The sequence below is a fragment of the Brachyhypopomus gauderio genome, chromosome 5 (assembly GCF_052324685.1).
Source record: "Brachyhypopomus gauderio isolate BG-103 chromosome 5, BGAUD_0.2, whole genome shotgun sequence".
In the NCBI taxonomy this organism is placed as follows: Eukaryota; Metazoa; Chordata; class Actinopteri; order Gymnotiformes; family Hypopomidae; genus Brachyhypopomus; species Brachyhypopomus gauderio.
The window spans coordinates 36,088,537-36,105,277 of NC_135215.1; the positions used below are offsets into that span (position 1 = coordinate 36,088,537).

The 16,741-nt window shown below is 43.1% G+C and overlaps 1 protein-coding gene across 1 annotated transcript; it reads right to left on the reverse strand.

Annotated features, from left to right (window-relative positions):
• Nucleotides 1–1,223: 1,223 nt before the first annotated feature.
• On the reverse strand, nt 1,224–5,105 carry irx3b (iroquois homeobox 3b). The gene is made up of 2 exons (XM_077007603.1): nt 4,694–5,105; nt 1,224–4,352 (listed from the first exon to the last, which is right to left on the reverse strand). Exons 1-2 carry the CDS (start codon nt 4,904–4,906, stop codon nt 3,426–3,428), a joined length of 1,140 nt encoding a protein of 379 aa, XP_076863718.1. The 5' UTR covers nt 4,907–5,105; the 3' UTR covers nt 1,224–3,425.
• Between the last annotated feature and the right edge of the window lie 11,636 nt (nt 5,106–16,741).

Below are 16,741 nucleotides of genomic sequence, written 5' to 3' on the forward strand. Positions count from 1 at the left end.
CTAAAGTGACACCTCTCTCTTCCACACTCTCATAACTTTTAGGGAGCAACAAGAGAATCCAGAGAGACTGGAACATCATCATGGAGATTACAGTCTTTATTGGAAATATCGAAATATAATCAATCTTTGGTAATCTTCAAATTGGCATATGAATAGACTGAATTTGTTGTTAAATACATATGAATTGTGTTCTAGTAAAGAAAGGACCAAATGCAGTCTTTTGTCCCAAAGTTGTAATCATTGTGGATTTTGTTGACCTTAAATTTCATCTACTATTTACATTGATCTATTTCTCAAATGGTCATCTTCTTATCTGTTTTTGTACATTTATGAAAGACCATAGGCCACCAACTGTATATTTATCCGTCTACTCACTGAGACCTTCCTGAAGAGAGGAACAGGACCCTTGGGAATTCTTAGAGGTTGACATTTTAATACTGGTAATTACATCCCAATCTTTCTGTGTATCCACCTGTAAAATGATATTAGCCATGCGATTTCCCATGGTCATACAGAGAGCAGCCCAGTGAGCAAGTTTTATTTTCAGTGTTTGATTATTTAATCGGGGGGTAATCTAAGGTCTTGTGCATTTCTCAAGGTCAGGGGAGTTTCCAGCGACAGCTGTGTGATTACTACAGAAATGACGCGGGAGTCTTAGCTGACAAGCTTGGCTTAGGTGGCTTTGTATGCACTTATGTCCTATGACTGGACATATACTTTCATCAGCCCCAGTTAGAACCCTCCGAGACAGTGAAAAGGTGTGGCACAATCCCAGACATGCTGCGCTCATTACAGAAAGAGCTATAACTTCAAGGTAATGTTTCATTAATCCAAATCCAGCCAAAAAAGAATATGAATGATGCAGCCTACACAATATAGGCCAGAACAAAGAATGACTGAAACAGCTGGGATTACAAACCAAAGATCTATACTGTGTTACTCAGTGACTTCAGGTTGCTGCTTGGCCAACAGCCGTCATGTTGAAACTGCCACCTCTATGTCAGATGTCTGCCAGCACATTTTCTCAAGTGATGAAGAAACTGTTTTCTTATTAGTTGACGCACTGCGTCTAAATTCCACATCTCTGCTATGAATAATGTACAGTCTTTGTGACAATAAGAGAAGTTGTTTTGTTTTTCATCTTATGGTAGTGAACTGCAATGAGACAGTAGCCTACTGATATCAGAGGATTTTTATTCTCAAATCCGACCTTGGAAGACATTTTGAGCAACATTTGTAAGTCTGAACTGGTGTTGGGAGCCTGAAACCAGAACTGTTTCTCACTCCTGAAGTAGAGAGGTTCATTTTCAGACTTGTGTAACAGGAAATGCCCTGTAATCACTCTTCCTTTCACATCTGTAATAGCTGTGTTCTCTTACCCCCCAGCAGACACCCGAGCATCAGTCAAAATGTGACTACACAGAGGGAGGTCCAGTATAAATGTGGAGCGGGGTAAGAACTGTCTGGGCTCTAGTTCTGTGGCCTCCACCCTTAATGATGCAGAACGATTGCCATAATTGTCCTGTAACTTCTAGTGAAAGGGGGTGTGGGAGTAGAGAGAGGCATTCTCCAGCCAGTGATGAGTGAATGGCCCAAGCCCAAAGTCTGCCCTGCTGTCCCCACATCCAGACGATTCTCCTTTGTGCGGCGCTGAATGCCACCGCCTCAGAAACCTCAGTCGTAAACGGGCATGAAATCGGTGCCTCCTCCCTCTCTATAGAGCCTGTCCACCGGAGTGACACCGCCACTGTCTTTGTGTCCCCTGCTTTCTCTCACAAGCAAAAGCTCGGAAAGCACAATGGCTTTAACATTTCATGTGCTTTATGTTCTTTTACCATGTTCCTAATAAGAAAACTTCCATCAAACTATTTTATTCAGTAAAAAGTCTATTTTCTCATTAATATCCGCTAATTCTATATTAAATTTGGCTAATGATTAGATATTGACAACGCCCAAATACAGTTTTCGAGAAATTATATTTAAAGAGTTTGCTTGAAATTCGAAATATCCGCAGTTATATGACAAAATAAAAGATTTTGACTCCCTGCAGAGGGAGCTCTAATGTAAAATACGCCATGTGTTCCACGTCAAATAACGGCCTTTCATTCGCAACCCGTCGTCTGCGCTCGAACTCCTCAGAAATTCTTTAAAATATCTACTGGGAGAAATTAAAAAACGTGACGTGAGCCCGCAATGTAATCTAAGATTCTGCCATTTTAAATATTGATGGAAAAGTCAATTTGTTCACCCAGTCTCCATTTGCATAAACTACATATAGCTAACCTTTTGGGAACCTTATTTATTTTACTTCGAAAAGCTTATATCGTGAATGAATATGATCTAAGCGTGTACAAACTACAGAATCTACAGAAACGGTTTTTAGACACAGCCCTTAATTGTTTATGCTTAAATGGACTTGATATAGGCCTATTGTGCAAACATTCAGATAATAAATATAAAACACAAACCTGTAAATACCAAAGTAGGCCAAATCAAAATATAGACTGCACGGTTCAGTTGAATAAGTGTGTATTTGTTTTAATATTTAAAATATAGTTTTGTACAATATTTTTTTCAAGTAGGTAAAATTCATATTACATTTACAAAAACATTAGAGCCTACTTTATTTTTGAAATGTATACACCAGTGATAAACGAAACGATTTTTAAAAATCTTAATACGGCATATGTTCAATAAATTGATATACGTGTAAAATGTGCTACCAAATATGTGTTGAAAACTATAATTTAAAAAAACTGTTAACAACAGCTGTGAACTAACAAATTAAGTAGAAACAATGCATTGTGTCAAATGCAGTCCTAAATGATTTATGGAAAAAAGACAACAAAATCATGCGTAGGTGTAGGCTAATGATAATGTAGACGGTGGGACGCGTCCCTAAATCCATTTAGTTGGAGAACAGTGCGCGTGAGTTCTACGGGGAACACCGAATCGGTTTCGTAGTGCTCGTAAACAGAACGAATAATAACGAATAATTGAATAGAACGTTAGTGACGTTCCTACGGCCTGTTATATTGCTATAAAAACGACTTCTAATTAAGTTGTGATGTAGTGTGATTGTGACGTAAACATTTCCGGAGCAGACACTTTACGTGGAAACAAATTTGATCAAACGCGATCAAATGCCTCAGATAAATAAACACTGTGAAAATGTTTATAAGTTAGCAATATAAACATTTACTCTATTATACTCTCATATTAAGGGAGGTGCTAGGCAACATCCATCAATTACAAATTCAATGTCTCGTTTATGTAAAAAAAAAACAATAGCATTTTGACTTATTTTCTTCAAGAAAATCACTATTTTATGATGTGAAAAGTATGTATTACGTTTCCATGAGGAAATTGAATCAAAACATTACGAAAAAAATATGTAGTTCGCTGTGTATTTGATAGGAAAGTGATCATAAGACGTGAGTCCTCCCGTCTGCGTGTTTGTTAAACACAGGGCTGCTGACGGAGACTGGGTGTTTAAGTCCGAGGTAATGGTTTGTTAGTGCGATCTGGTGAGCTGAAAATGCCATTTTTGTCCAGTTCTGGACGTTCCCCACCGAGCACTGGAGATGGTTCCTGGGGGGTATGGTTGTTTGTGCCGGATCATAGTTCCTGTTCATCAATGGAGACTTTTTCGGATTATCCGGCGTTGTTGCAGTCTCAGCCAAAGACCAGATTTTGGGTTTTTGCGGTGGGTTGATGTTACCCAGAGGTTCGGGCGCGGGGCTTTTGCCTCCAACATCCCTCACCCGCCCTGCGTCCGTGTCTGCACTGTCCTTCATCACACTGTCTATAAAACTTTTCTCGTGTTCTTTCGTGTCCTCGAACTCGTCGGACGTGTCTGAATCCCTCCTGCCCGTTACTTTTGATTCCGATTTAAAATCATCCCGATAATCTGAATCCTCCTTGTTCTCGATGTTTTCGGTATCGATGTTTTCTAAGTCGATTTCCTCGTCGTCGTCTCTCTTATCTTCGTCCTCACCCTCGTTGTCACTCGTATAAACATTCCCCTCTTCGTCTGTCTGGGTCTTCGGAACCCAGGTCATTTTATTCTCCTTCTTCAGTCTCCTCCTGGCGTTGGCGAACCAGGTGGATACTTGGGTCAGCGTCATTTTGGTGATGATGGCCAGCATGATCTTCTCACCTTTGGTGGGGTACGGGTTCTTCCTGTGCTCGCTCAGCCAGGCCTTCAGGGTGCTGGTGCTTTCACGCGTGGCGTTTTTGGGTCGCGACGGGTCTCCGAACTGGTACTGCCCGTACGGGAAAAAGGGCGAGTGGGCATGAGCAAACCCGGGATGCTGAATACCTGGACTGTCCTTCATCTCATACGGGCCGGTCTGCAGTCACACAACATACATCACCATTTAATGAATGTACCTTTGTTTTAACATGAAAACGTACCAATACCATTTTAAATCTGTCTCATTTTAAATAGTGTCAAGAAAGAATGTCGCACGTAGGTACATGTTTTATATATCGACTGTAGTCGAGACTAATAAACCCTAATAAAACGGAAACTTTTTAGCTTGATGTAGTACGCCGTTTAAACGAATGTTTAAGTTCTGATTTTAGTAAAAGCCAAACAACAAATAGACCTTGTTTGACATTTCAATCGGCTGGAGCATAAATATCAATAAACGTGTTCATAACAGGATATTCAGAAAACACAGCAACTTACCAGATGATTCAGTACCGAGACGTCCCCGGAGTACGGGAGAAAAGCGCTGTATCCTTGGGTGGTGCTGAACGGAGATCCATACATGGTGGACAGCACGTTGGAGAGGGTGCCGGACGGGTTCAGCTCCGTACTGATCCGACCTGCGACCACCCCGTGGCGCTCCGTGGGGTACAGCGGTCTTACATACTTATACCCCAGCTGCGGGATAGACATGTTCCTACCTAAAGGTCCCAGCTACTGAACACACTCGGTTCCCCTCTGACACCAGTGATCCACGTGAAAACACAGAAAGTCTTTGCCGGCGGTTCCGATGAGAACGGTGCCGCACACACACTCCACCCTGACTCGCTTATTGATCTGGATGAACTAAGGTCAGGTCCTCACAGATTGCCTCTGATTGTTGAGAACCCTTGGTGTGATTGACATTTCTAGTCTCTCAGTAGCCCCTCCCATTTCTTAAACACACTATTCGTTTCATCTCTCTCTCTCTCTCTCTCTCTCTCTCTCTCTCTCTCTCTCTCTCTCTCTCTCTCTCGCTCGCTCGTTCACACTGGCCCAGTAAAACGAGGAGTTAGGCTATACCTCATTATCTTATAATCATATCAGAAAACAGGGTATTTACATAAGATTCGGATAAACATTATCACCAGTTGTGCTCCGATGCTGCAGTTTTAATAAATAGGTCCGTTGAGAGGCAAAACGGCAATACTAAAGGCACATTTAGCCTGTATCAAAGGGGAGAAGGTTTGTGTTCGTCAGCAGTAAATTTCGAATAACCTTGGACAAAAATACATGCTCAAAAATAACAGGCTAGCTAAAACAACTACAGCTTTTGTTTCATTATCTCAAAATCAACAATTGTCACCGCAACAGCAAATAAATAATAGGATATTATTACTATTACTAATAATAATAACAACAACAACAATAATAATAATAATAATAATAATAATATAGCCTAGTAGTTATAATAATTAGTATATTAATAATCAGTCAGACAAATATAAAATAACGTTATCGTAAAAATGGATTAGACTGAACTTTGAAAGTAAAAAAATGCACTATTTAATTCCGTGAAATAAATAAATAAATTCCCCAGGAGACATCTTCTTACTTTGCATTCTGTCCCCAACACGTTTAATGGGCTTCTGCTTAGTTTGTGTCAGTAAGATTATATCGTCGTTAGCATATTGAACATAGCTTATCATTAAATCGTGTAGTCTATTCAGTCCAAAGGATTATAGGCTAGAACACAAATCGGTGGTATTTGCTGCCAAATCTTTGTTTTGCACTAATGATTCCGTTTGTGTACAATTAATCCCCGTTAATTCCCGTTACTTTCCGATAAAGCAATCCAGTGGTATAGATGTAGGCTATACTAAGGTTTTGTGCATTAGGTAAAATTACTATGACGAGGCAAAAATGACTCTTACAGCTAAACTCTGGGCCTCTGTTGTTAAAGTCAAGCGAAGGTAAAATGTCTTATATGTGCGGAACCTTGAGGACGAGGCCCACTGAAATACAAGTGTGGGTTCACTTTTTCATTTGAATTAAGTCTAAAAGTTTCTTCAGGTGTAATAAAACAACAACAAGAGATATAACAGTCTTCAAGAAATATTTATCCATTCTAAAATAATAAAAAAATAAATAAAAGAGCAACAATGTTGAAAACATCCCATTAATTTTAACTGCACATTGTCAAGTCAGATAAATATGGAAAGTAGCTGGTTCATGACTTGAATATAAAAAAGGCCGTTTTAAGTACTGACTTTAAAGTGGAAGGATGTCCCAGATATACAGGTAGTTATAAACTTGTTATCTGTACATCTAATGATAAACATGATTTAGGAAAGGGTGTCCCTATCCCCCCCCCCCTCCCGACTGTTTAACTCTGAACAAGGATTTGTTTGATAAGGATGTTATCGAGCTATCTGAACAACAGTGAATAGCCACCAGACGCATATTGATTTAACATTACAGGTGATCAATAATGAAATCAAGTAAGCCTGTGGAACTCGGACAATTTAAACGCAGAATGACCACCAAGAACAACCGAGGAAGGCTTCAGCCCTATATCCGTTTATCTTACTAATCACGCTGTTTTCTGTCTCATTACTCACAGGACAAGCGCACCAGACCCGTCCGAACCGTCCACACTGTCTCATTACCAGCTGACAGCGTCCCTCTCAAATAACCGCCATGGCCTATTGCGATTAATAATAATTCATATAACTATTTTTAAAAATTAAAATTAAAAAAGCCAAGCAGCACACCGGGCCATTCAGGTACATTTTCATTCATTCATTCGTCGGAAAAAAAGAAAAGAAAAGAATGAAAAAAGAAAATAAAAAAGTTTGGTGTAGCTAATCTATCGAATCCGATAAGTTCATAAATCGCGTTTAAAACCTTTTTTGCCTGATCTGAGAAACTTGCAAACTTGCTAAATGTGTGGAAATATTAATAAGAGCTGAAGAATACACCGTGTTACTGGTTACTGTTAGTCCCACTGAGTCGTTTACGCTCCTACAGTGCAATATACACGAGCGCAAATGGCGGAGATGCTGTTTGCCGTTTTTTAAAAGCAAACATGGTTTATGAGCCTCGTACTAATATCCAGGACATTATTTACTTCTGTGACCACGGAGTGAGTGAATAACACACAAAGAAGCAGCCCATGCCAACGCGGTTGGGTTTTCTGCCTCTGTATGGTATTGTCAGGCACGGTAGGGCAGGTGAACGGAGGACACGGCTCTGGCCTTTACTTTATTAACCTGCGTCAAATACACTATACGATCCTCCGTGGCTTTAGAGATTCAGCTTTCTATCAAGACCTCATCAATCCTGTCGCACCGCGGCATTGATCGCGCCTCGCCGGACCTGCGCGGGGCTGTGAGCCTAAATAAGCACTCCATTACCGGAGGGCCTCTGACTGCAGAGTTGTTATGCCAAGATTAGTGGCGGCCAATCTGACCTGTCAACATTGATTTGCACGCTGGAATCACTTGAAGGGGGGAAAAGAGAGAAATGCTGTTTGCAAATTAATTGAACATCCCTCCCTCCCATCTCTTTCTCTCTTCTTCTCTTTTTTCATCTCAGTTCTCTTTCTCCCCCCCCCTCCTCTATCTCATCCTCTTTTTCTTCACTCTATTTCTCACCCATGCATCTTAGCAGGCAAATGGCTGACTGAAGAATCAATACACTCCTTTCCCTTTTAGCAACCCCCTTATGGCACACAGAATGGATGGCTTCACAGGCAGTTAGTCTTAAGTAATAGATACGTTGTGCTCAGCCAGGCTGAAGAGACAGCTCATTCTGGTCCTCGTCACCAACCCGATTACACCCCTTACACACACCAAACACATTCACTCTTCTTTGGCCTGTGCCGTTCCTCACTGAAAGGCAGTGAAAAGGATAAAACTATTTCCCCTCTTAATGCTAACACGAGCGATTTCCCTCTGTTTAAAGGTTATGGGTTAATAAAACACATTCTGCCCTGTTTGTTTCCCTGTGAAGTTTAGTAGCTGACCAACCAAGCTTGTAATTACAATATCGCAGAAGCCGGGCCTTAGATCTGTATATAAATCTCCCCATCCAATTACAAGATGTAATAATTCTGCACTCAAGCTAGTAATGAGCTCTAATGCCCGTGCTGGAGCGAACCCCCTTCGGATGCTGCAGAGATCAGATGTTGGCTTTGTAATTAGACTGGCAGAAAATCATTATTTCATGTTCAAATAGAAAATGAGGTTGGTGGGGAAGTTAATTTCTCTTCGCTCTGTCAAGCATGGACAAGAATTTAATGATTTAATTACAGTTGTAAGCTCTTTGGATCAGACTTAAATTGATCCAGATTTTTCCCCCCCTTTTCATGCCGTCATGGAAAGGCCAGGAGTATTGATGCTCAGAACACCCTGCGCCGTTTGAGAAGAGGCCCACCACTGTGCGGTCTCCATCACAGCTTCATCAAATATTCCTGCACACCTATTTAAGAGCTGAGATGGTTATTCCAAAATGAACTGTGTTTACACGACATTACTCAAGCGTTGGGGGCACTGAGTTGTGTATGTACTAAATGAATGGCTAATATTTCGCTTGGTTATGCATTATTGGCCACACTCCTGCTGAGTACGGTTTGACAGGCCATCAGACAAAAGCAGCCTTTCGTTTGATCTCTTTTAACCCTTCTTGGTTTTAACAGTGGACTGAGTTGACTGTCAGCTGACTCCCCTTCAGTGCAGGAATTAGGAAGTCTTTTGTCTCCTGTGGTCGTGTATTCCCTGCCAGTATTTTTGCTTTGTTGACATCTGTCTACACCAATCAGATAAGAATATGTAAGTGTGCATTTAAATATTCACAGCTTTTATATCTGTCAATCAAAATGACAGACCTCCCTCTCCCTGTTACATATTCAGAAATGACCCCTTATGTCTCCTCCTCCCGCAAGAGAAACGTGCAGAGATAAATGAATATTCTTATTAGGAATACTGTAGATATTCTGTTTCAATGGATGGCAAAAGGAACCCCACATATCCAGGTACCAACTCAGTACCGTTTTTCTGTCTGTCTTACCGAATGTTGATACTTATTGTTGATCCACACGACCAATATGCTAAAATAGCAAATTGGTGAGTCACTGCAAAACAGAAGATTAGAGGCATTTTAAAAACAGCCCTCTTCAGCACGATCGTCTGAGCATGTCATCTGCGTATTTGAATGAGTTTCAAATAATAAATAATAGCACTCTGGTCTGCTACTTTTGGTATTGTTGCATGTTTCTAAACAGTAGAGTCAGTTATTCAGAAGTATATTTGTGCAGTTCTCTTGTCTGTATGTGTGTAAGAGAAAGAGATGGAGAAAGAAATCACCCATTTAGGAGTTAGTCCACACTTTTACACTCTGAGAGTGTGTCGTGTGGGTGCACTCTTCCACTGCACACTCTGTAAACACACTGAGAGAGTGTGTCGTGAGGATGTAGCCGCTTCTTTCTGCTTCTCTCTGGCCTTAATAGATTCTGTGTCTTAACTGTCAGCTTAATCCAAATGTTTCCTGCATGCTGTTAGTGTCTGCCACACAAATTGTTGCCTATTCCATTATTGTTAATCATTGTAATTTACTGTGATAAAATAAGAGCTGATCATCACAGACCACAACTCCACTCCCACTATCTGAACCCACTACAATATGACGCTGATCCTTCAATGGACCAGGAACATGCATTGTAATGTAAAACATGCTCTGGAGGAAAAAGGCAATTATGATTTTAAGAGAATGATTACAATCTGAAATGAACACCAATCCTTCCACCATGATAACTCTTTTTAATGAGAAGAAATATTAATCTCTTCCAATCTGTGGCCAGGGTAATCAGAACTATCCCTCACACCTGGGTTTCCCCTACTCACGACCCTGAGCGTGTGTGTGTGTGTGTGTGTGTGTGAGAGAGAGAGAGAGAGAGAGAGGGCTCAGAAATTAATGACTCTCACCCTTGGGCAGACAGGGATAGATCGGCTGCTATCGGTGCTGACCATCGGTTAGTTCGTGGGAAAATATCCGTGTGGCATACTTTGACAGGACTGAATGAATCTTCACAAACGGAGACTTCAGCAAGCGGCTGTGAGTTGGGTGGGGAGTGTGGACAGGGATGTGGTTGGTGGGTAGACACTACATGAACTACAGTCCACTGAGCTGAGGTCTGTGGCCCACGACACCTTTCATAGCCTGGCCAGCTAACGTATGTTAACTTCAATGTTCAATTTATCTTTTAAGTATCAAATATTTGTTGCTTACAATAATTTGAACTCAAACAATACACATTCGCTCTTGCCACAAATTTTCATAAACACACGTGGGTGGGGGATATTATTACCATAAACACATCAGAATATGAATAATATGAAAGAGTTCAGTGTTCTCTTTCACTGAGGATTAATATATATTCATACTGCAGTTCCCAGATCAGGCTCCACTATCCAACAATACACAGCTATTAATATTTAAATGCTGTTTTTTATTTAAAGTCAATACTCTGCATGAAGCGTTTATGCCAAAGTGATATTAAAGAGCTCGATAAGTTTCTCGTGAGAGCCGCACTTGACTGGCTGCATCCTGCCGGCTGTTGTGATCTGTGAAATCCAATTTAACACAAAGCAGCTTTATTTACAGAGAAGGTGTAGATAAACATACCTGAATGACTTCTGTCCAGAAGCATTTCACTTCAGAGCTTCATCCTCAGCTTTTTCCCCCACCTTTATACTTAGGTTTTATTCCTGAAACAAATTTCTCTTTGGATGGAAGTTGGCTTGTCATATAATCTACCAACAGAACACTCTCTTCTTTAATTTCACAGGACTGGAACGATTAACTGGATCATATACCAAATGATATCTGAATAGATCATAATACTAAACACCTACATTTCTAGGTGTTTTTAGAATCAATAAAAAAGAAAAAAGAAGGAAAAGTCCCCGTATTGTCCTAACTGAGCACATTTTCCTAACAGTGATATTAGCCATCTTCATCTTCATCTTCATCTTGTCTCCTGTTGAGCAGACCTGAAGGTACAGCAGTAGTGATGCTGCCTGCCGGTCAAGGCCTAACAGCCTCTATAAGAATCTCATTACTCTGTATGGACCAGACAGCAGCATCACCATAAACTGCCATAATTACTACATTACACTGCACTTTATTACCGCCTCTCCAGATGCAGGTAGCACCAGCCACTGATATGGACCCCCCCACCCCCCCACCCCTTGCATTTACATACAAATTGAGGATTTTTATATTTATTTATTCGTATTAATCAGTCCCGTGGCAGGAATCAAGCACCAGTACTCCATCAGCGTTTAAATACATTTTGGTGACATTTCTCCTCTGCTTTAGTATGATAGGAGTGAGCAGGGGGATAATGTAGCCATGATTACCTTTTCCATTGAGAGGACAAACGCTTTCATTTTTCCTGTCATCCTGAATGAGTGTTAAAGAGGGTTTAGGGCCCTCCGTGTGTGCTCGGTATGCAGAGTGAGTGGAACACAGTGATGGGCGTATTAAATAACCATTAGTGGCCAGGCACAGAGCCATTACCACACCACCCTCCCTCTGAATGGGTCCCAGCGTTCGCACGCAGAGGAAGCCGTACGTATTTCCCTCTCATATCTCTCCTCACGCACCCGCCTGTCCCGCCCTTACGTAAGTGGCACGGGTCAGCCGCTGCTTTATGAAGAAACCCGACTAAATGGTGGTAATAGACAGAATGTCATTAGTGCTTACCTGGACATCTCCTCCTTCACACACGCTGCTGTCTGGTTGTAATGATGCAGACGCTGCAAGACTGGCTGTAAAAGTGTAGAAACATCAAGACTGAAACTCATTGGCTGTGGTGATCTGTGATCTGTCAGGCTGTACGACGCACTACATTTAGAAACATGTTTTATACTTGTCTTCGGTTCTTATGTTTATGTACAATATAAACACACTTCAGCGTGCAAGCATCATGTCTAGATTCCATTGCACACATCTTTTATGATGTCATAAAAATGGCACAACAGACAGATGGCCAGGAAACAACTGGGGGATCAGATCCGTAAACGTTTCATGTTTTAACCCAATGTGCAGGAGCACACGTCCTAAAGAAGGAAAAGACTGTGGCGTTGTGTCCCCTCACTGTAGCGTTGTGTCCCCTCACTGGGGCGTTGTGTCCCCTCACTGGGGCGTTTTGTCCCCTCACCGTGGCGTTGTGTCCCCTCACCGTGGCGTTGTGTCCCCTCACCGTAACGTTGTGTCCCCTCACAGTGGTGTTGTGTCCCTCACTGTAACGTTGTGTCCCTCACTGTAGCGTTGTGTCCCCTCACTGGCATTGTGTCCCCTCACCGTGGCGTTGTGTCCCCTCACTGTGGCGTTGTGTCCCTTCACTGTAACGTTGTGTCCCCTCACTGGGGCGTTGTGTCCCCTCACCGTGGCGTTGTGTCCCTCACTGTAGCATTGTGTCCCCTCACTGTAGCGTTGTGTCCCCTCACTGTGGTGTTGTGTCCCTTCACTGTAACGTTGTGTCCCCTCACTGTAGCGTTGTGTCCCCTCACTGTAGCGTTGTGTCCCCTCACTGTAGCGTGCTCGTACCACTTCTGCACTGTCTACACGGTGCGACTGTAGCCAACCCAACACACCATGGCCATCAAAGCTTCAGGCTGAATTATGTTCACACCCGTCGGTAGACAATCACAGCTCCTCTCTCTGTCCATTGCGAATCATGTTTATGATATCCCACCATCATCTTTTCGGAGAAATCTTGAAATAATGGCTAACGCGCATTCCTGTGATTTATCCGGCTGAAGCGTTGCACAGCGGAGAACTCTGCTGTGTCATCAGCCATTTTAGGAGACCAGTCTGAGGAGATGTATCGACAGGCTCTTATAGCTGTCAGGCACAATATGTTTTCTCTTCAGATTTTTACAAACGATGTGTAAAGCTGTAGTACTGATGCTATATATGAACCCATGACACGTTCTGGATATTTTAGGGAAGTTCGTAGGGCAGCCATATGTAGCATTAAGTACAGATGTCTGTAAGCTCTCTCTTTAAAGTTGTAACCCTTAGCACAAGGACCAGTGAGGGAGGGAAACCAATTGCTTGGATTGTTCATCTTCTGTTGGTGATAAAGAGAATGAAGGCAGAGCAGAGAAATTTCAGACAAGATTGGGGCGGGTTTGCGGTTGGTTAAATGAGCCGCCACTCTAGGAATGCCATGTAGGCTTGTCCAACCAGGCGCTTGGATCCGTGGCTCACGTGGGAACAGTGTTGTGTGTGTGTGTGTGCGTTCAGCACGTCACACGTGCCACGGCTGACCATTATGCTTTTCTCTCTCAACAAGCATCCCGTGTCATGGCTGCGATTTTAAAGTGGTTCACAGAGCTGTTGCCCATGGCGACGCTGACATGTTATCACGCTACGCTAAAGCTGTCAGCGCGTTGACTTCCTAAACCCGAGTGCAGAGCAGAAAGAGTGGGACGGTGTTAACCAGCTCCACGCAGGTGCCTGGTGGAGAAATCTCACCACAGCTCTCAGATCCACTCACTGCAGTTAATGTGACCACTGCAAACAGTAAACCCTCAGTGTTGCTTCCTGGCTGCACTGCCTCTGATCAGCTTTAGATACGATGCGGCGTGTTAGTTCCACTAACTGTTATCTCTGTTTCCGCCATGCAAAGCCAGTCTCATGGCCTGGGGGCGTGGCATTGCAACCGCCGCTGACTTACAGCAGTGAAGCAAGAGCTGCTTCTTACTCTTTTATTTTGAATACCTCAGTCTGATGCACCTCAGCGATCTGCTATGGTCAGGCGTTGCCCCGTGGGCAGGCCCTGGTCTCCGCTCACATTATTCTCCCAGTTGTGCTCTGACTAGCTGCTTCCGTGCTACCCTGATTTCAGGTCAGATATTCCCTTCCCAAAATCCTAAAGCTCACAAATCATTAGAGAAACCGCAAACCTGATCTTAGATCAGTATTAGACGGCAACATCTATCATCAACCATGTTTGTCAGGCCAAATGTCGTGGAGATCCACACATGTTCAGAGCCAAGGTAGCTTAATCCTGTTAACAGCTTCTCTTCTCTAGAGGGGGTCTGAGGGTGGAAACCAAGCCCAACAACAGTCAAAAGAGCAGCGAGACGACTCTTCTCCTCACTGCTTAACTGGTCTTTAGCTCCACTGCAAGCGTTGTGTAATTTCAGCCTTTTTGTTGTTGTTGTTCAGTTAAAATCCAATCACATACATGACTGGTAGATCACAGAGAGAAGAATACACGGAGAGTAAAAGGAGAGAGAGGAACACACTGAGATGATCCCCCCACTGGAACCAGCAGCCATGCGCGCTGTTAACTCAACTGAAGGATTGAGTTTCCAAAAGTGTTTCATGTAGTCTTGAAGATGGAGAAATGAGTTTGCAGACGTCTACGGGGAGAATAACAATGAATCCCCACCCGTATTTTGTCACATATCAGTTTTATTGCTATAATTGCTCTGGTATAAATTTGCTGTATTTTATCTAGTAAATGTTTGCTTGTATGATTTGATTCAAATGTATTATTTGAAAGTTGAGTGATAATTCTGCCGCTTCTGCTGTTTGAGTATGCAAACGTTGCATTTCAAACGCCTTGTTGCGTATTTCGGAAGGGCATATGGATAGAGTGTACAGATGGGGCGTACAGATGGGGCGTACAGACGGGGCGTACAGACGGGGCGTACAGATGGGGCGTACAGACGGGGCGTACAGACAGGGAGTACAGACAGGACGTACAGACAGGGAGTACAGACAGGATGTACAGACAGGACGTACAGGCGTACGGTTGGGGCGTACGGACAGGTCGGAACCAGCGTGTAGCAGAACCCTAGGCAGGGCAGCTCCAGGAGTGGAAGGCTGGGGCTGAGGGCCCCTGGGTGGGTGCGTTTATCCCCCTCCACTTGGTCTGAGCGAGGTAATCTTCAAAGGTGTCACTTTAGCTGCCTCATAATGGCCCCTTAAGGAGATTTAGATAGAGCTGATCATTAAAGAAACTTCTATTTTGAAGTGCTTCACCATTGGCTCAGCTAAAGAGTGAGAGCTTAACCCCTAATAATCGGTACATTTCAGAGGGAAAAAAAAATAATGTGTCTATTTTATTTATTTTTGTGACTACTCCATGTGGACAATGAATACAAAGTATGGAGCCAAGCATATGCGCGCACACACATTTGAAACTTCTTACATTGAATTTTCAATTGTGCAGTGACATTCCAGCCATTCCCCGTGCCTGCTTACTGAGACTGTGTCTCTTAGGACCCTGTTTATTATTCAAATCCAGGGAGGATTTGTTATTGCAGTTTTATTGCATTAGATATGAATGATGGAAAGTGGAGAAAGAGTGAGCTTGGATGGGATAGGATGTCACTGCTGCTGTGTAAATCTGGTTGACATATTTTTCACTGGGATCAAATTTCAATATTCAGACTGTGGTGAATAAGATGCAAATGATGTATTTTTCATTTTCAGCACTCATGTGCGAGTACATCACTTCAGATCAACACCACTTATTGTCAGCCCGGCCTCTCTGGGCCCTCTGACTTGACTTCACATGAATCATAGAACCATTACATATTTACTGTACATATTATGAAGATTTCAATGCAAATTTCGTCTAGTTACGTTGTTGTGGTCTAATACACGCTACTCTTAACATACACCACTTTTCGAATTGGGACAATTATTTTTCTCATACCCTTTTTCCCCATTTGTCATTTAAAAAATGTCCTTAGCAGTACACAGTTTCAGATTAGCTGTTAATACCCAGTGTCGAAGCTGCCTGCCTGGTAACAAACACAAACGCATTCCTGTCGACGTGTGTCCTGTTGTAAAAACCTGCACCTCTGTAGGAGTCCACATAGCTCTCCGCATTCACTGCACAGTGCTATCAAACCTGATTAGTGGGGTGTCAGTGTTTGTGTTTTTGCCCTTAAGCTAAAGCACACTTGTATGACAGCGATAGCTCGTCCCTTATCGACTCGCCTCCCTCTTCAAAGCTCTCCACCTCCGGTCAGCGTGGGCACGGAGGAGGTCTCTCCCTCGCCCTCTGATTCAGCCCTGTCTCGCCGGCGGCTGTGTGTGGAAATCGTGTTTGGGAGCACAGGTGCCCACACTAAGTGTGTATCAATGGCCTGTTAACCAGGGTGCTCAAATTGAAGTGGGAGGGTTGTAATTAGAGGAAAGGAAGGGCTCTTTTGTTGCTGCGTGAAAGGATAGCGGGGGGGGGGGGGGGTGGTGGTTGTGGGGTGGGGGGGGGGCGTGTTGGTGGGGGCTCCTCGAGCTGCGTGGTGTCATGGTCTGGGTGGGAGATTATAAGCACTATGAAGCATGACTGGATCACGGTGAGGTTCCTCCGTGGCCTCTCCACAGGCGACCTGCCTACAGCCGCCGGCTACAGCCCTGCCTGTGTGATCTTCTGATGACGCCCACCGCCTCTTTTATGAGTCCTGCCTGCTCCACGCTGAAGTTGAGGACACGAGGAAGTGGACTGTGTACTTGTTT

Excerpts from the sequence above, each read along its gene's own strand:
- irx3b (XM_077007603.1), bottom strand. The coding sequence starts at position 4,906 with ATGTCTATCCCGCAGCTGGGGTATAAGTATGTAAGACCGCTGTACCCC. Across the intron at positions 4,353-4,693 it reads TCTCGGTACTGAATCATCTG|ACCGGCCCGTATGAGATGAA; the intron begins GTAAGTTGCTGT and ends GTGTGACTGCAG.